Below are 20,463 nucleotides of genomic sequence, written 5' to 3' on the forward strand. Positions count from 1 at the left end.
ATATCCCAGTGGCTTGCACGGGCATGAAGCCCAGAACCCTCTCCCTCTACAAATGACAGACAAAAGTATTTATACTTTACAGATCAAAGTTCATCTGATCGTCTGCCTCGGCCTGGAGATGTTGGATGCAGACCCACCACTGCACTTGGGGATGACAGGCGTCGCAGGAGGGACTTGGACCTTCGATGACAGCTGAACTAGGATTAGGATCAGGATCACTTCTCAGGTAAGTAGCTCTCAGAGATCTTCCAGTGGTTCTTGATCCAACGACACGGGCGCGGGCTGCCACTAGAGAGGACAGCACCCTAGAGCCTGTGTGTGGAGCTTTTATATCCTCTAGTCTCTAGGCAGATTAGTGACCACCTGACCAGTCCTTTCCGCTCCTTTCCACAAAAAAGCGCCAAACTCAAAAACAAAGGGCCACCAAAGTTCCAAAGAGAAGGGTAGCCAACATGGCTGCCAAACAACTACTAGATGCCATTCAAGATGGCGCTTTTAACAAATTTTTTACAGTACCATTTCCCAGGTAAATAATAAAAGATACCACATAGACATAAATCAGAGCATGCATAGTAAACCATAAATACATGAATAATACATAATAATGTCCTTTGTCTCTTACCACCAGGTTATCAAGGAAAGCTGTGAGTATATTAACCGAGAACCCTTTATAGTATATAATTCAACATATACTATGAGAACAATATTATTGCTTTTGCAATTGATTGATTATTCGATTATTATTTGACTACTATTCCATTACTATTCCGTTTATCTCAATAAAAGGCTTTAAGGCAACATTTTGTTCTCAGTGTAAATTTCCTTGTCATACATCCCGAGGGTCCCTGCAAATTCTGTGTAGCCTGTTTCTGTGACAAGAACCTTATTATCTTCTGACCAGATTAATTGGTAAGCCTGTAACCCATATTATCTAAACAATATTGTTAATCTCCCTAAAATCAGGCAACACTGCTGTTCCCACTGCTGTTACTTCTCTGGGTCACTGGGAGGTTTTCCCCTTGTGACTTTGTCCCCCCCCCTCTCAGTTTACGTCATCTGCAAATTTGACCAAGGTCAAATCAGCAGCTGTGTCAAGGTCCTACAGGAGCGTGAGTGGTCCAAAATGCCCCTGGAAACACTGATGCATCCTGGATGGGACTGAACCTAGCCATGAGCATCAGTGCTCAAAAACCAACTGATGTGACATCATTGTGCAACCTAGAATCGTAGACTCATAGGGTTAGAAGGGTCTTTATGGATCAGCTAGTCTAACGCCTGCCAAGATGCAGGATTTGTTGTGTCTAAACCATCCCAGACAGATGGCTCTCCAGCCTCCTTTTGAAAACCTCCAGTGAAGGAGCTTCCAGGAGCAGTCTGTTCCATTCTCCTACTGCTCTTACAGTTAGGAAGTTTTTCCTGAGATTTCATCTAAATCTGCCATGCTGTAGTTTGAACCCATTGCCTCTTGTTCTGCCTTCTGTGGCAAGAGAGAACAACTTTTCTCCATCTTTTTTATGTATTTGAAGTATATATTATATAGTAAATAATACTACATGTACTGTGATATTTATAGAATCATAGAACTGGAAGAGACCTCAAGAGGTCATCTAGTCCAGTCCTCTGCACTCGTGGCAGGACTAAGTATTATCTAGACCATTTATGATAGGTGTTTGTCTAACTTGCTCTTAAAAATCTCCAATGATGGAGATTCCACAACCTCCCGAGGCAATTTATTCCAGTGCTCAACCATCCTGACAGGAAGTTTTCCCTAATGTCCAGCCTAAACTTCCCTTGCTGCAATTTAAGCCCATTGCTTCTTGTCCTATCCTCAGAGGTTAATGAGAACAATTTTTCTTCCTCCTCCTTGTAACAATCTTTTACATACTTGAAAACTGTTATCATGTCCCCTCCAGTCTTCTCTTTTCCAGACTAAGCAAACCCAATGTTTTCAATCTTCCTTCATAGGTCATGTTTTCTAGATCTTTAATCATTTTTGTCACTCTGGACGCTCTCCAATTTGTCCACATCGTTCCTGAAATGTGGCACCCAGAACTGGACACAATACTCCAATTGAGGCCTAATCAGTGCAGAGTAGAGCGGAATAATTACTTCTCATGTCTTGCCTACAACACTCTTGCTAATACATCCAGGAAGGATGTTCACTTTTTTTGCTACAGCATTACAATGTTGACTCATATTTAGCTTGTGGCCCACTATGACCCCCAGATCCCTTTCTGCAGTACTCCTTCCTAGGCAATCACTTCCCATTTTGTATGTGTGCAACCGATTGTTCCTTTCTAAGTGGAGTACTTTGCATTTGTCCTTATTGAATTTCATCCTATTTACTTCAGACCATTTCTCCAGTTTGTCCAGATCATTTTGAATTCTAATCCTATCCTCCAAAGCACTTGCAACCCCTCCCAGCTTGGTATCATCTGCAGACTTTATAAGTGTACTCTCCATGCCATTATCTAAATCATTGATGAAGATATTGAACAGAACCGGACCCAGAACTGATCCCTGCAGGACCCCACTCGTTTTGCCCTTCCAGCATGACTGTGAACTACTGATAACTACTCTCCGGGAACGGTTTTCCAACCAGTTTTGCACCCACGTTATAGTAGCTCCACCGAGGTTGCATTTCCCTAGTTTGTTTGTGAGAAGGTCATGCGACACAGTGTCAAAAGCTTACCAAAGTCAAGATTTACCACACTGCTCCCCCCCATCCACAAGGCTTGTTACACTGTCAAAGAAAGCTGTCAGCTTGGTCTGACACAATTTGTTTCTGACAAATCCATGCTGACTGTTACTTATCACCTTTTTACCTTTCTAGATGTTTGCAAATTGATTGCTTAGTTATTTGCTCCATTATCTTTCCTTTCCAGAAGTTAAGCTGACTGGTCTGTAATTCCCTGGCTTGTCCTTATTTCCCTTTTTATAGATGGGCACTAAATTTGCCCTTTTCCGGTCTGCTGGAATCTCTCCCATCTTCCATGACTTTTCAGAAATAATCGCTAAGGGCTCAGATATCTCCTCAGTCAGCTCCTTGAGTATTCTAGGATGCATTTCATCTGGCCCTAGTGACTTGAAGACATCTAATTATGCTCAAATATGCTCAAATAAATTTGTTAGTCTCTAAGGTGCCACAAGTACTCCTTTTCTAATTTGTCCAAGTAATTTTTGACTTGTTCTTTCGTTATTTTAGCCTCTTCTGATCCTACCTCATTTTCACTGGCATTCACTATGTTAGACGTCCAATCATCACCATTCTTCTTGGTGAAAACCGAAACAAAGAAGCCATTAAGCACCTCTGCCATTTCCACATTTTCTGTTATTATTTCCCCCCTCATTGAATAATGGACCTACCCTATCCTTGGTCTTCCTCTTGCTTCTCATATATTTGTAGAATGTTTTCTTGTTACCCTTTATGTCTCTAGATAGTTTGATCTCTTTTTGTGCCTTGACCTTTCTAGTTTTGTCCCTACATACTTGTGTTATTTGTTTATATTCATTCTTTGTAATTTGACCTAGTTTCCATTTTTTGTAGGACTCTTTTTTGATTTTTAGATCATTGAAGATCTCCTGGTTAAGCCAGGGTGGTCTCTTGCCATACTTCCTATCTTTCCTATGCTGTGGGATAGTTTCCTCTTGTGCCTTTAACAATCTCTCTTCAAAAAACTGTCAGCTGTCTTCTATTGTTTTTCCCCTTAGACTAGCTTCCCATGGGATCTTACCAACCAACTCCCTGAATTTGCTAAAGTCTGCCTTCTTGAAATCCACTGTCTTTATTTTGCTGTTCTCCCTCCTACCATTCCTTAGAATCATGAACTCTACCATTTCATGATCACCTTCACCCAAGCTGCCTTCCACTTTCAAATTCTCAACCAGTTTCTCCCTATTTGTCAAAATCAAAGTTAGAACAGCCTCTCCCCTAGTAGCTTTCTCCACCTTCTGAAATAAAAAATTGTCTCCAATACAGTCCAAGAACTTATTGGCTAATCTGTGCCCTGCTGTGTTATTTTCCCCACAGATGCCTGAGAGGTTGAAGTCCCCCATCACCACCAAGTCCTGGGCTTTGGATGATTTTGTTAGTTGTTTAAGAAAAGCCTCATCCACCTGGTTAGGTGGTCTGTAGTAGACCCCTACCATGACATCAGCCTTGTTTTTTTTACCCCTTTTATCCTTAGCTGGAGACTCTCAACAAGTGTGTCTCCTATTTCCATCTCAATCTCAGTCCAAGAGTATACATTTTTAATATAGAAGGCAACATCTCCTCCCTTTTCCCCCTGCCTGTCCTTCCAGAGCAAGCTGTACCCTTCCATACCAATATACCAGTCATAAGTGTTATCCCACCAGGTCTCTGTGATGCCAACTATCTCATAGTTGTGTTTATTTAATAGTATTTGAAATATAACTTTCAAGTATTTGAAGACCTCTGTCACAGTGGTCCCCAAACTTTGGAGGGCCATGCCCCTCTTACCCCTGCCCGTGCCCCTGCTCTCCCACCCCCCGGAGCCAGGAGCAGGGTGCGGCTGGGATGGGATGCAGACAGTGGTGAGGGGCCGAGGCTCGGGCCGCAGGGATGGGGTGGGAACCGGAAGTGGGGCCGGGAACTGAGCCGCGGCCAGGGGCCGAGGCTGGGGGCAGGGGCAAGAGCAGAGTCGCAACCAGGCCACAGTCAGGGCTGGCAGCTGAGCCTGTGGCCAGGTGCGGCTCCACTCCCAGCCCCACCCCACCCCACGCCTCAGCTCTGGGCGGGAGCAAAGCTGCACTTGAGCACGCAGCTGGGTGCAGAACCAGCCACAAGGCTGGGAGCCAGGTCTGCGGCTGGGGGCAGGGCTGGAGCAGAGCTCGGGGTGGGGAGAGGCTGGGTGGCGCTCCCTCCCTGCCCCCCGTGGTGGCTGGCCTGGACTCGCCGTGCCCCCCTGACGGTCCCGCCACCCCACACTTTGGGGACCTTTCTTCTATCATGTCTAGCTTTAATCTCCTCTCTTCCAAACTAAACATACCCCATTCATAGATTCATAGATTCATAGATTCATAGATATTTAGGTCAGAAGGGACCATTATGATCATCTAGTCTGACCTCCTGCACAATGCAGGCCACAGAATTTCACCCACCACTCCTAAAAAAGACCTCACACCTATATCTGTGCTATTGAAGTCCTCAAATTGTAGTTTGAAGACCTCAAGGAGCAGAGAATCCTCCAGCAAGTGACCCGTGCCCCATGCTACAGAGGAAGGCGAAAAACCTCCAGGGCCTTCCAATCTGCCCTGGAGGAAAATTCCTTCCCGACCCCAAATATGGCGATCAGCTAAACCCTGAGCATATGGGCAAGATTCATCAGCCAGATACTACAGAAAATTCTTTCCCGGGTAACTTGGATCTTACCCCATCTAAAAACCCATCACAGGCCATTGGGCCTATTTACCATGAATATTTAATTACCAAAACCATGTTATCCCATCATACCATCTCCTCCATAAACTTATCGAGTTTAATCTTAAAGCAAGATAGATCTTTTGCCCCCACTACTTCCCTCGGAAGGCTATTCCAAAACTTCACTCCTCTGATGGTTAGAAACCTTCGTCTAATTTCTAATCTAAATTTCCTAGTGGCCAGTTTATATCCATTTGTTCTTGTGTCCACATTGGTATTGAGTTTAAATAATTCCTCTCCCTCTCTGGTATTTATCCCTCTGATATATTTATAGAGAGCAATCATATCTCCCCTCAACCTTCTTTTAGTTAGGCTAAACAAGCCAAGCTCCCTGAGTCTCCTTTCATAAGACAAGTTTTCCATTCCTCGGATCATCCTAGTAGCCCTTCTCTGTACCTGTTCCAGTTTGAATTCATCCTTCTTAAACATGGGAGACCAGAACTGCACACAGTATTCCAGGTGAGGTCTCACCAGTGCCTTATATAACGGTACTAAAACCTCCTTATCCCTACTGGAAATACCTCTCCTGATGCATCCCAAGACGACATTAGCTTTTTTCACAGCCATATCACATTGGCAGCTCATAGTCAACCTATGATCAACCAATACTCCAAGGTCCTTTTCCTCCTCCGTTACTTCTAGTTGATGCGTCCCTAGCTTATAACTAAAATTCTTGTTATTAATCCCTAAATGCATGACCTTACACTTCTCACTATTAAATTTCATCCTATTCCTATTACTCCAGTTTACAAGGTCATCCAGATCCTCCTGTAGGGTATCCCTGTCCTTCTCTAAATTAGCAATACCTCCCAGCTTTGTATCATCTGCAAACTTTATTAGCACACTCCCACTTTTTGTGCCCAGGTCAGTAATAAAAAGATTAAATAAGATTGGTCCCAAAACTGATCCTTGAGGAACTCCACTGGTAACCTCCCTCCAACTTGACAGTTCACCTTTCAGTAGGACCCGTTGTAGTCTCCCCTTTAACCAATTCCCTATCCACCTTTCAATTTTCCTACTGATGCCCATCTTATCCAATTTAACTAATAATTCCCCATGTGGCACAGTATCAAACGCCTTACTAAAATCTAAATAAATTAGATCCACTGCATTTCCTTTATCTAAAAAATCTGTTACTCTCTCAAAGAAGGAAATCAGGTTGGTTTGGCACGATCTACCTTTTGTAAAACCATGTTGTATTTTGTCCCATTTACCATTGACTTCAATGTCCTTAACTACCTTCTCCTTCAAAATTTTTTCCAAGACCTTGCATACTACAGATGTCAAACTAACAGGCCTATAATTACTTGGATCACTTTTTTTCCCTTTCTTAAAAATAGGAACTATGTTAGCAATTCTCCAATCATATGGTACAACCCCTGAATTTACAGATTCATTAAAAATTCTTGCTAATGGGCTTGCAATTTCTTGTGCCAATTCTTTTAATATTCTTGGATGAAGATTATCTGGGCCCCCCGATTTAGCCCCATTAAGCTGTTTGAGTTTCGCTTCTACCTCAGATATGGTGATGTCTACCTCCATATCCTCATTCCCATTTATCATGCTACCATTATCCCTAAGATCCTCTTTAGTCTTATTAAAGACTGAGGCAAAGTATTTGTTTAGATATTGGGCCATGCCTAGATTATCCTTGACCTCCACTCCATCCTCAGTTTTTAGCGGTCCCACTTCTTCTTTCTTTGTTTTTTTCCTATTTATATGACTATAGAACCTTTTACTATTGGTTTTAATTCCCTTTGCAAGGTCCAACTCTACTTGACTTTTAGCCTGTCTCACTTTATCCCTACATATTCTGACCTCAATAAGGTAGCTTTCCTTACTGATCCCTCCCTTCTTCCACTCCCTATATGCTTTCTGCTTTTTCTTAATTACCTCTCTAAGATGCTTGCTCATCCAGCTTGGTCTACAACTCCTGCCTATGAATTTTTTCCCCTTTCTTGGGATGCAGGCTTCCGATAGCTTCTGCAGCTTTAATTTAAAATAATCCCAGGCCTCCTCTACCTTTAAACCCATAAATTCTTCATTCCAATCCACTTCCCTAACTAATTTCCTTAATTTTTGAAAGTCAGCCCTTTTGAAATCAAAAACCCTAGTTGCAGATTTATTTTTGTTAATCCTTCCATTCAGTTTGAACTGAATTAGCTCATGATCACTTGAGCCAAGATTATCCCCTACAACCATTTCCTCTATGAGATCCTCATTACTCGCCAAGACCAGATCTAAAATGGCATCCCCTCTAGTCGGTTCAGCAACTACTTGTTGAAGGAATCCATCAGCTATCGCATCTAGGAAAATCTGAGCCCTATTATTATTACTAGCACTCATCCTCCAGTCTATATCTGGGAAGTTAAAGTCTCCCATGATCACACAGTTTCCATTAGTATTTACTTTATTAAAAACATTAAAAAGGGCTCTATCCATATCCAAATTAGATCCCGGTGGTCTATAGCACACCCCAAGCACTATCCTAGGGGAGGCTCTAATAGTTTTCTTCCCCAATTTAATTATTGCCCAGACAGACTCAGTCATATCCATTTCATCGCTTCTTATTTCTTTACATTCTATCTCATCATTGATATACAGTGCTACTCCACCACCTTTACCTTTATTTCGGTCTTTCCTAAACAGCACATACCCTTCAATACCTGTAGCCCAGTCATGACTACTATTCCACCAGGTCTCTGTTATACCTAGAATATCTGGTTTCACTTCCTGCACCAGTAACTCTAGTTCCTCCATTTTGTTACCTAGGCTCCTTGCATTAGTGTACAAACATCTTAATTTTTGCTGTTTGGCCTCACTCACATTCTGTACCCTATTAGGCACGGTTATTTTACTACCAGTATAACCTATTAGACTTGTATCTACACCGCCCTTCCTCCTACCTACAGCTGTATCCACTCTTACTTCATTTTCTTTCCACTCTATGCTAAATTCTGGCGTGGAGATTACCTGGACATCTCCCAACCATCTCCCCCAAATTCCTAGTTTAAAGCTCTCTTAATCAGTTGTGCCAGCCTCCATCCTAGAAGTCTATTTCCTTCCCTACTCAGATGAAGTCCATCCCGAGAGAACTGTCCTCTATCCATGAATGCCTCCCAATGGCCATACATCCCAAAGCCCTCCTTATAGCACCACTGCCTAAGCCATCTATTGATAGTCATAATCTTGTCACACCTTTGTTGCCCTTCTCTAGGAACAGGCAAAATCCCACTAAAGATCACCTGAGCCTCAATTTCCTTAAGCGTCCTCCCCAGCCTAACATAGTCTCCCTTAATACTTTCCAGTGAGAATCTAGCCGTATCATTTGTTCCCACATGAAGGATAATTAGGGGATTCTTTCCCGCTCCCTTTAGAATCCTTTTTAACCTCAGGTCTACATCCCGTATCTTAGCACCTGGAAGACAGCACACCCTCCTATTTTCTGGATCAGCTCTGGTTACAGGCCTATCTATTCTTCTCAATAAAGAGTCCCCAATCACATAGACCTGCCTTTTCCTAGTGACGGTGCTATTCTCCAGTCTATCCCCTGTTCCCTCTGGCTGCAAGTTTTTTCCATTCCCATTCTCCCTTGTAATCCTTTTTAACCCATCCTGTATCCTCCTGGGGCTCATATTTGGTGTAATCTCCATTAACTCTTCCCCTTTTCCTATAGGACTAACCGCTCTTCTCTTCTTCCTTGCCCTGTCACCTTCAGTGACTACCTGCTGAGCCCCTTCTTCATTTTCCAACTCTGCAAACCTATTCTGAAGCTCTATTTCTCCTTCACTAGCCTGTCTTTTCCTCTGCCTAGTTCTTTTAGTCACATGCTTCCACTGACCACTTTCCTCACCCAGTCTCCCCTCAAAATTCCCTAGTCCTGCTTCCATCTGCAAGTCTGAGCTTTTCCCTTCAGATACCTCATGTCTTTGCTCCATAATCTGCTCAAACCCCTTCCTAAACTCTACCAGACTTTCCACCTGCATCTCCAAACCTCTGATCTTTTCCTCCATCAGCTCTATCAGACGGCATTTCATGCACACAAAACTCTTACCAGGTGCCCCCTCCAGGATCATGTACATACCACAGCTTCCACATCCAGTCATCTTCATTGTGTCATCTGCTACATGGGTCACTCCCACTGCCACCTCTGAATCTGTCATAGCCTTCCCACATTCCTTCAGTCTTTGCTCATCTGACTTGCATTTCAGCCCTTTAATCATCTTTGTCGCTCGCCTCTGGATCCTTTCCAATTTCTCTACAACCTTTTTGGACATTGGTGTCCAAAATTTTACACATAACCAGCGCTGAGTCAAGTGGTAACCTAACCGAGAATTCAGTCAATCCTCCTTTTCGTATTCCACTCATCATACTGACGGGGGATATTTTAGACTCCCCACGAAAGATGACAGGCTGCGACAGCCTCAATCCTTACCTGGGGTCAGAACTGTGCCTTCTGCCTCATGCCGGCCCCCGGGCCAAAGGCCTTGAGACAGATCATCATGACGCAGCTCACGAGTGTCGCTTCTGTTTACCGTGTCTCAGATTGAACCTGTTGAGAAAGCCGAGTCTTCCGTGCCTGAGTCATGCTCTTTACAAAATTAGGGATGTTTACAAGTCGAAGAGGAGTGCGAACCGGAGAGTTACAACACTGCAGTGCGGCATGGAATGTCTGATGAGAACTAATTCCTCTCCAGGGAAATAAACTGAAATCATTTGAAATCTGGAAAGCAGTAGGCCTGAAACAGACTCAGAGCAAGTTAGACCACGATTTGTGATAGGCTAGAGCATAAAGGAAAAACTAGTGCAGTTTTGAGCTGCGGCATCTGTTGCAACCACTTCTGGGACTGTCACCCCATCTCAGTGAAGATGAAGCAGAAACAGAAGGGCGATTCTAGACAATTCAGACTAGAAATAAGGTGAACATTTTTAACAGTGAGGGTACCTAGCCCTTGGAACAACTCACCAAGGGTTTTGGTGGATTCTCCATCACTGGCAATTTTCAAAATAAAGATAAGCTCTAGTTCAAGCAGAGATTAATTCAGGGGTGTGACAGAGGAGATCAGATGAGATGGATCTCTTCTGGCTTTATGACTCTACAGGCAACAGAAATGACTGGAGACTTGGCAATGGTTAGAGGACTGTTGAGTTCACAGAAGAGGGAAACGAAAGGGAACATGATAGAGGTAAACATGATAAACAACGAATGGGGAAGAGAAGGTAAATTGGGAGTTCCCTTTTATCCCTAGCTCAAAATCCAAGCACAAGGAGACAACCACTGATATTGAAAGGGGACGCATTTGGGGCCATTCTATGGCTTGTGTCAGACTAGATAATCACAACGGCCCCTTCTGGAATCTATTAACCTAGGAAAACCGACACAAGGAAATTCTTCTCACAGGATGCATGAATAACCTGTGGAACTCCCTGCCAGGTGCTATTATGGCAGCCAAGAGCTTAGCAAGATCTGAAAAGGATTAGAGAGTTTTGTGGCTAATGACAACACTGTTAAAATAGATAAGATTCAAAACATTATAAGGGATACAAAGCATCATGTTGCAGGGGATAAACAAACCACTAGCTGCTGGGGATCAAGAAAGAACCTCCCTATTGTTACGTTATTCCCTAAATGCCCATCGAAGAATTTATTTCACCTTCCTCTGACACAGGTACCGCTGCCGGCTGTCAGAGGGAGGATCTTGACCTGATTTGGCAAGGCAATTCCGACGTGCTCCTGGGTTCCTGATTTGAGGTTCATTTCCAGGCACTCAGTAGCAGAGAGATACAGATAGGCTGCAATGGGTACAGAGTAGAGCAATGCAGGTGAATAGGAGGCTTGAGGGACTGATTTACGAGGGGGGATTAAAAGAGCTGAGTAGTGTGGGTATGAGAGAACATGGCCAAGATTTTCAGACGGGACCAGTGAATTTGGGTGCCCAGTTTGGGACACCTTAAATAGGGCCTGAGTTTCAGAAAGTGGGGAGCTCCCGCCCTCTGAAAAGTCACACCCCATTCAGGTGTCTTCAGTTTGGCACCCAAAATCAGGGAGGAGAACACTTCAGTGACGGGCAATGGGGAGATGTAAAGGAAGGAAAGATTTAGGCCGAACCTTCCTCCCAGGGGGATCCTCAGCTGGTGTAAATTAGTGTAGCTCTGACTTCAGTAGGCCAGTTGACACCAGCTGAGGACAGGGCCCCAGGACTCTATGGAATGGTCTGCTAAAGGCACCTCTTCTCAAACTTCATCGCACTGCGGCCACCAACAAAAATTACTACACGATCCCAGGATGGGGGACCAAACCCTGAGCCCACCTGAACCCCGCCACCCTGGGCGAGGGGGGCCAAAGCCCGAGCCCCATCACTCTGGGCCCAGGCGGGGAGGCCTATAACCTGATCTCTGTCACCCAGGGCTGAAGCCGAAGCCTGAGCCTGAGCCCCGCTGCCCAGGGCTGAAATCCTCGGGCTTCAGCTCCAGCCCTGGGCAGTAGGATTGGGCTTTGGCCCCGGGCCCCAGCAAGTCTAACACCAGCCCTGGTGACCCCATTAAAATGGGGTCCCGACCCACTTTGGGGTCCCAACCCACAGTCTGAGTACCCCTGTGCTAAAGGAATGGCGGGACACACTATACCTCAGACTTTGACAAGCAGGTGGGAGACGAGACTCGGCAACGGTGCTGTTGGGAACAACCCAGCACTGTGAGTGAGATTCCTTCAGTCCCTGGAATTCATCAGTGGTGCTGCTCCGGCTGGAAGGTGACACTTGGGGAGGATAGAGAGGGAAAAACTAATTCCCAGAGGCCTTCCACCCACCTGCAGTCAAAATCCAGCAAGGGTAAAGTCAGATACAGGGAAATTCCCCATGGATGCCAACATATGCCACATAGACTCCAGCCAGGAAAACTCCCACACACGTTACACACCCCCGGCTGACTTGATGTCCTGCTCTATGAGACATCCCAAACCAGTAAAACTGCTGCCTGCGGAAGGTATATAACCTGCCTTGGAGCATCTGCCCAGTCTATGCAGGTGGAGAGGAGTCGACAAAGATGAAGGCTTTTCTTGTCGCCCTGCTGGCTGCAGCCCTGTGTGCGGAGCAAGGTGAGACTCCAGTGATTCTCCTAGGTTAGACAGAGGATACACAAAGGCTGGGAAGCAGCTCAGGAATGGTGGATTTCAGAGAGTTATTGCAGCCTTCATGGTATCGATGCCACACTGCTGTTGCAAACTTCTGCTGGGGTACAGAAAAGGGCAACAAAAATGACGAGGGATAGGGAACAGCTTCCGTATGAGAAGAGATTAATAAGATTGGGGCTTTTCAGCTTGGAAAAGAGGTGACAAAGGGGGGATATGATTGAGGTCTATAAAATCATGACTGGTGTGGAGAAAATAAATGAGGAAGTATTATTTACTCCTTCTCACAACACAAGAATTAGGGGTCACCCAATGAAATTAATAGGCAGCAGGTTTAAAACAAACAAAAAGAAGTACTTCTTCACACAACACACAGTCAAACTGTGGAAATCCTTGCCAGAGGATGTTGTGAAGGCCAAGACACTAACAGGGTTCAAAAGGGAACTAGGTAAGTTCATGGAGGATAGGTCCATCAATAACTATTAGCCAAGATGGGCAGGGACGGTGTCCCTAGCCTCTGTTTGTCAGAAGCTGGGAATGGGCGACAGGGGATGGATAACTTGATGATTACCTGTTCTGTTCATTCCCTCTGGGGCACCTGGCACAGGACACAGTCAGAAGACAGGATATTGGGCTAGATGGACCTTTGCTCTGATCCAGTAGGGCCGTTCTTATGTTCTTATGTTATGTTCTTATGTTTTCCGTGTGTTTACTTTGGGCCTTTGATAGCACTTCATATACTGTTGCTTTCCCCATTGGTCATGCCTCGTCTGTGCTTTTGCTCTGTGGTTTGTTTGTTGGGTGCGGATGTCACAAGGCCATAACCGTGAAAGGAACATAACAAGAAAATGGAACAGTAAACCACAACTTTGCATAGATCTCAGGGGCCTGAAAGGACTGTTAACTCATTGTTTGAACCTGATTAGGTTTCATGCATGTGTCAAGTTGAGGATGTCCCTTTAACTTAGGCCTTGTTTACACTGGCACTTTCCAGCGCTGCAAGTTTCTCGCTCAGGGGTGTGAAAAAACACCCCCCTGAGTGCAGCAAGTTTCAGCGCTGTGAAGCGCCCGTGTAGACAGTGCCCCAGCGCTGGGAGCTATGCCCCTCGTGTCACGGCCGTGCTTGAACGTTGCCAGTGAAGACGTGCCCTAAGCCACTAAAGAGTTCACTTATCTCGTCACAGGCAGGGCTGGATTTACCATTTGGCTAATAAGGCTATAGCCTTAGGTCCTCCTATTTTTAGGCCCTTACTGGTCAGGCAGGGGGCGTGGTCGCGGCCGGGTGAGGGGGAGCTTGCTCACATAGCCCTGCCAGAGTGCTCCTGCCAGCAGGAAAGGCAAAGCAGCCCCCTGCGGCTTAGAAGGAGACCAGCCTGCAGCCAGCTGCCTGCCAGCTGCATCTCCCCACGCTGCAGGAACACACTGCAGGGATCTGGTTAACACTGCTGACCGGACACTAAAAATCTGGTGACCACGGGAACCTGTGCCAGCCGTGGGTGTAGTTTAAGCAGGCATTTCCCCCCCCCACCCCCGGCCCCGCATCCCGATTTCTCCAGAGCTCTGCTTAGCTGTCGGGGAGGGAAGAGGCTCCCTCTGTCCCTCTCCTCTGCTGAGGCTGGCAGGCAGCTCCAGGACGCTGCCTCCCTGGGTCCTCATGCCTGTCACCGTATACATAGGCCTTCCCCTCCCATGAGCCTTAGACCCTGCATAACCTTAATATGGCCCTGGTCACAGGCACTGTAGGTTTGTGATCATCTTCTGTAGCTCGTACACGTATTGCTACATGACTTCTCGGATGTCAACTGTGAACCTTATTCCCACCCCTAGCCCTTTGCTAGACACCAGAATAAACAACAGCAATACCCAGCTCTTAGCGCTTCTGATCAAACGGCTTTACAAAAGAGGTCAGTCCCTTTATTACCATTTTAAACATTGAGAAACTGAGGCACAGAAAGTCAAAAAGCGATTGAGACAGAGGCACCTAATTAGCTCTCACTCCACGCCAGTCTTTTCCCCAAATCAAAATCCCACTCCTAACTTCCCGAGCCCTCTCCCAATGCCCAAACAGACAGGTGGGCCTAGGAGACCACGAAGGTTGGGCTATTTCAGACCTGGGCAGGGTGAGGAGTCCAAAGAAGGGGACCCTCATGCAGAATGCTCAGCCTAAAGTCCCCTCCTCCTTATATTAATGTAGTCAAGCTCAGCTGCACTGCATGGCAGAGTGGGGAGCAAGCTGGGGGGTCTCAGATAAGAAGGTCTCAGGCCATTTAGGGCTTTGTTGGTCAAAACCAATAGTTTAAACTTCACCTGGAAAGCAACAGGCAGCTAGTGCATATCCCGGAGCACTGGGCGCTTGCCCTCTGGCTGAGATATTCTATTTATCAGACAGGATCTCTCAATTGGTACTGGCTTTGGCTTCCAAATGGATTTAAAGGTGTCGTATTACATAGAGCACATTGCACTAGTCCAGGCTGGAGCCGACAAAGGCATGAATCCCAGTAGCAAGGTCCCACATCTAAAGTGAAAAGGTCACAGCCTCCTGACACAGATGGAAAAGAGCAACCTCAAGCACGGATGCTATTTGATCATCTAGAAGCGGCTGGGAGTCCAGCCAAGACCCCAAGCTGTGGCTCTGGTGACCAATGTTGGTCATACACCCTCAGTCAGAGGGGCTGATCTAAGGCCTGCAGGTCTTTCTCCAAAGCACCATCATCTCCTCAGATTGCTCAGGACTGAGCTTCAGATCCAGTTTGCTCAGTGCATGCTTGATTTAGTTGGGGATTGGTCCTGCTTTGAGCAGGAGGTTGGACTAGATGACCTCCTGAGGTCCCTTCCAACCCTGATATTCTATGATTCTATGCCCCAATTCCACCCGGGCACCGGGAAGGCATTTGACTATAGTCTCCAGATCAGAGGAGAGAGAGAGAGATGAAACTGGGCATTATCCGCCTGCTGAAAACCCTGCAGCCCATCTCTCCTCACAATCTCATCTACTGGCGTGATCTACCCATTGAATGAAAGGGGTGGCAAAGCAGAGACGTGCCAGCTGTACCCCCACATGAGAGAGCCATCAGGGAAGGGAGGGTAATTGCCCAACAATAATCTCTGTGTTCTCTCTCTGAAAGGACCAAAGCCCCTGATGTCCAGTCCCGCCCACTCCTGACAGGGACCATAACAATGCCATTAATACCTCACAAAGCCAGCTATGGGAAGCAGCAGATGGTCCGACCAGTGTCAGCCTGGGCATCTGTCCATCACCAGGAGAAAGTCCCAGGACAGGACAGGGCAACTGCACCTATGTTTCCTGTCCATGGTCTAACAAGGGCACCCACTTTTAGGTTTCTGGCTCCCCAGCCTTCCCCTTTCCTGGGCAGAGACCTGGATGATTAGGGGACTGGAACACATGAGTCATGAGTTATGAGGAGAGGCTGAGGGAGCTGGGATTGTTTAGCCTGCAGAAGAGAAGAATGAGGGGGGATTTGATAGCTGCTTTCAACTACCTGAAAGGGGGTTCCAAAGAGGATGGCTCTAGACTGTTCTCAATGGTAGCAGATGACAGAACGAGGAGTAATGGTCTCAAGTTGCAGTGGGGGAGGTTTAGATTGGATATTAGGAAAAACTTTTTCACTAAGAGGGTGGTGAAACACTGGAATGCGTTACCTAGGGAGGTGGTAGAATCTCCTTCCTTAGAGGTTTTTAAGGTCAGGCTTGACAAAGCCCTGGCTGGGATGATTTAACTGGGAATTGGTCCTGCTTCGAGCAGGGGGTTGGACTAGATGACCTTCTGGGGTCCCTTCCAACCCTGATATTCTATGATTCTATGATTCTATGGTCTCTCTCCCTCCTGACTGGGTGTTTTCCAGGCTATACAGTTCCCTGTCTACACAAGGAACTCACCAGCAAGTCAGACTGCCCAAGCAGGCCTGCTTTGCGTGTCTCCTCAGAGGCTATAAATAGCACAATTGCCCATAGGTGTAAGATACCACACAGCCTTTCTAAGCAAGCACATTTATTCTTAAGAAGACAGCGCTACGGAGAAAACATATTAAAACAATGAAGGAACCTAGATGCATGCTAATAAGCTTACCAGAGATCTCCCCAGCTCCCACATGGACTGTCTTTCAAACCCGGGGCGGGTTCTGTGGTTACAAGTTCATAACAGCTGTTAGCTCAGAACAAGGATCCCCCCATCTAAGTTCCCTCTAAGCTGTATGGCCATGTGGCCACACAGGTGCACAGCCACAGGGGTCTGGATTAGAGAGGAGAGTGGCACCTCTCCCCTGGCCCCAGCCCTAGAGCTGCTGTGGCTGGGGTGGAGAGGCGCCTCTCCCTGGGCCCCAGCCCCCGAGCTGCTGCGGTCAGGGAGGAGAGGTGCCTCTCCTGTGGCCCCAGCCCTGGAGCTGCTGGACTGGGGAGAGATACCTCTACACTGGCCCCAGGCTGCTGTGGTGAGAGAGGGATGTGTGGGGTCCTTTCTCCCCACCAGCAGCCCTGAGGCAGCTTGCACCCAACCCCTCATCCAATGCCCCACCCCAGAGCCTGCATCCGCAGCCAGAGCCCTCACCCCCCCTCACTCCAACCCTCTGCCCTAGCCCTGATCCCCACCATGGATCTGTAAGTCACTCATTTATACATTTGGGGTCTTTGATCTGCGGAGATTATGAATGGGACATCAGCCAGACAATGGGCCACTTCTCAGGACAAAGCTTCGAGAGGGCTGAGTCTTTGCATAACCGGAGGGGGTAATTTGCGTTCACTTCCCCCTAGGTATTGCCTAGGAACTTAACTTAACTTTGTTAGGCACATTGTTTAAAATAGTCCTTTGAAGTCCTTCCCCAAGGTTCACACTGGCCCTAGAGACGTTACAGAGAACTGCACTATACAATATAAACTTTGCATTTTTAAGACACTGGACTCCAAAAATACTTAAACTTAATTTAGTAAGGTTTGTTCAGGATATTGCAGGAAATTGCCAAATCTGTCACAAGCCATACCCAGGCTGAAGGAAAACAGAGGCATCTAGATCAATAGCTTTCAAGCTCTGGTTCGCAGATCTCTGGGGGTCCGCAGCCTATGTTAAGGGGTCTGCGAAAGGCTGTCGTTACCATAGAACAGTGGTTTTCAACCTGTGGCCTGCGAACCCCTGGGAGTCTTCAGACTGAGCCTAAGATTTCGAAAGGGGTCCGCACCTCCGTTTGAAATATTGTAGGGAGCCCCAATTGAAAAAAAGGTTGAAAACGACTGAGCTAGGTCCTCTGAGAATGAAGCATCTGCTGCTACCGCATTCTCAGCCATGTCATGTGCTCCTTTTGCAGGTCACTCGTTCATGTGCTACACATGCCAAGGGGAGACGTCTAACAAGTACTGTATGAAGATATCTATGTGCGCAAAAGAAGACAAATATTGTGTGACAATCAAGGATGTTATAGACGCTGGTATGTTTTGGAATCATCCAGCGTCATAATGTATTGTAGTGGTGTCTAGGGGCCCCAGGCAGGGATTGGGGCTTTCTTGTGCTGGTTGCTATTCAGACATTCCATTAAAGGACTGACCCCAAGAGCTCAAGATCTAGGTAATGAGTAGATGCAACAGGTAGATGAGACAGACAGACTGGGGTGGGCAGAGGGCAAGGTAAGAGGAAAGGATGGAGTTTTCAAAAGCACCTAAGTGACTTAGGAGCACAGGTCTCACTGACTTTCAATCCCATCCACGGTGAGCCTATTATACCCTAAACAGAGGTCTCTGCTCACCTCTTGCCTAGCTTTAGAACTACCAGGCCAGATCCTGAGCAGGAGTAACTTGGGGTTTCTCCACTGAAGTCGAGAGAACTCTGCAGATTATACCAGCCGAGGCTCTGGCCCACCATATCAAAGGTAAAGGAGGACTTGTGGCACCTTAGAGACTCACAAATTTATTTGAGCATAAGCTTTCGTGAGCTACAGCTTATGCTCAAATAAATTGATTAGTCTCTAAGGTGCCACAAGTCCTCCTTTTCTTTTTGCGGATACAGACTAACACGGCTGCTCCTCTGAAACCTGTCGTATCAGAGGTATTTCTAAGGCTCGAGTCAACATGGTGTCTAAGAGACATCCGAATCAGTTTATGTAGTATTAAGCACAGCATTATTTAACCTTCCTCTCTTAGGCCACTCTTCCAAGTTGTTGTGGCTTTTCCCCCTCATCTTCTTCTGGAAGGATAAATAAACGATCACTGAACAGCAAATTGCTGAGCAGCAGGAAACTTCACACCACCAAGAGGCAGCCTCCATGGGACAGGATGCTCCCAGAATCTCACTAAGACACACTAACGGGTGGGAGAGCCCAGTGCTGGCTTGGAGGGTTTGGCGTCTGGTGAGTGATTGGGATGAAGCCAGTGCAGGCAATACCATACATCCTGCAGGTCAGTGGGCAGTACCATGCCATTCTGCCTTGTCATGCCCCCCATGCTGGCTGTAGTCCTGCACTGGTCCCATTAGGATTTCCCCTATGGAAATGTGACCCTATGATCCTACAGGAATACTGGGGAAGAATTCCTGTTCCCCATACCAGTGAATGTGCCATGCCATGTCAGAGGGCATTACTGTATCATAGGATTTTGATCAGCTGAATTTCTTGCTTACACATGCACTGCTTGGGCATGCACAGGGCACTCACCAAACTCTCAAATTTTCATCCTACCATGCAGTGGGCTCAACCTAAAATCTGGGCTGGATTCTCTATGGGCCAGTCTATTTCTTGGATGTTCCATCTCTCTGGGTTCTTATATGGTCCCTATCACCATAGTGCCTGTCTGGGTCAGGAATCGAAAGGGCATGTTAGAGGCCACTACCTAGCGGTCTTTAAATACTAAGAGCTGTAAAATGAACACCATAGCCTGAGTCTAACCATTATCTAAAAGCAACAATGACCTCTGGTTCCTGCATTTCCTGGTTTATAAAGACTGACTGGGTTAACGGCCTAGTTGGTCATTAATTGTAAAGAAATTCTGCCCTGTTGGTCATTATTGCGTAGCCACTTTGGTCTATTATCTCCTTGGAACTGAATGTAGTCAGAACTCAAGGAAACTTTCAGCAACAATTTCTCTCTTTGTTTCCTTTTCCAGGGTCAGGTTACGAATCCAAATACCGCATCTCCAAGATGTGCTCTCCTGAGTGTCCAAAAATGCAAGGCAAAACAGCTGCTAAAGTGTTTTGCTGTGATAAACTATTGTGCAATGTGAATGGAACCAGCAGCATAGAAACCAGCCACTTGATGATTTCCATGGGGATCCTGGCTAACTTCATCTACATCTTCAGATCTGGACTGTGATGGGCCAGGAAAAGAGGACTTTATGCCCTGAAGAACCTGCTCAGGCCCCACTGAGACACCAAAAGCCTACTCTGTGCAAACCTTTCCTTTGGGCTAACACTTCCCCCATGCTCTAAGTGTCACTTCGGACCCCCTTAGCAAATATCATCTCTATCACTTTTCACACCACAGTTCTTGTCTCTGCCACTGGGTCCAGAGCCACAGCTCTCAGATCCCAAGCACCACCTTACATATCTGTGGTTCTGAAGACCTGGAAATATCAACTGAACAATTCTGTAACCTATGGATACATCCGACCAGATGATGTACAAAGTACTTATACAGGTCCTGATCCGGGAAAGCACTTAACGCATGTGCTTAAATTGTAATGAACTCCTTGCACATGTTAAGAAAGGAGCAGTGAGTAGGAGTGGAGAGGCGATTTTACCTCCATAGACAGCATGGGAGAGACTGATACTGGAATACTGTGTCCAGTTCTACTGTCCACATTTGTAAAAGGACGCTGAGAAATTGGAGAGGTATGTAAAGAAGAGCCATAAAAATTATATGAGGGCTAGAAAAAATGCCTGCCAGTGAAACACTTAAAG

The 20,463-nt window shown here is 46.3% G+C and overlaps 1 protein-coding gene across 1 annotated transcript; it reads left to right on the forward strand.

The window, feature by feature from the left end:
- The first annotated feature begins 486 nt into the window (after positions 1-486).
- LOC140907962 (lymphocyte antigen 6E-like) lies at positions 487-19,876 on the forward strand. The gene is made up of 4 exons (XM_073335050.1): positions 487-526; positions 1,047-1,109; positions 17,885-18,004; positions 19,671-19,876. The coding sequence occupies exons 1-4, from the start codon at positions 487-489 to the stop codon at positions 19,874-19,876; spliced, it is 429 nt and encodes a 142-aa protein (XP_073191151.1).
- The last annotated feature ends 587 nt before the right edge of the window (positions 19,877-20,463 follow it).

This window comes from Lepidochelys kempii, chromosome 2 (assembly GCF_965140265.1).
Source record: "Lepidochelys kempii isolate rLepKem1 chromosome 2, rLepKem1.hap2, whole genome shotgun sequence".
Taxonomy (NCBI): domain Eukaryota; kingdom Metazoa; phylum Chordata; order Testudines; family Cheloniidae; genus Lepidochelys; species Lepidochelys kempii.

Coding starts and splice junctions, on each gene's coding strand:
- LOC140907962 (XM_073335050.1), top strand. CDS start 487: ATGGCGCTTTTAACAAATTTTTTACAGTACCATTTCCCAG. Junction 527..1,046: donor TTTACAGTACCATTTCCCAG/GTAAATAATAAA, acceptor CCCCCCTCTCAG/TTTACGTCATCTGCAAATTT. Junction 1,110..17,884: donor TGTCAAGGTCCTACAGGAGC/GTGAGTGGTCCA, acceptor CTCCTTTTGCAG/GTCACTCGTTCATGTGCTAC.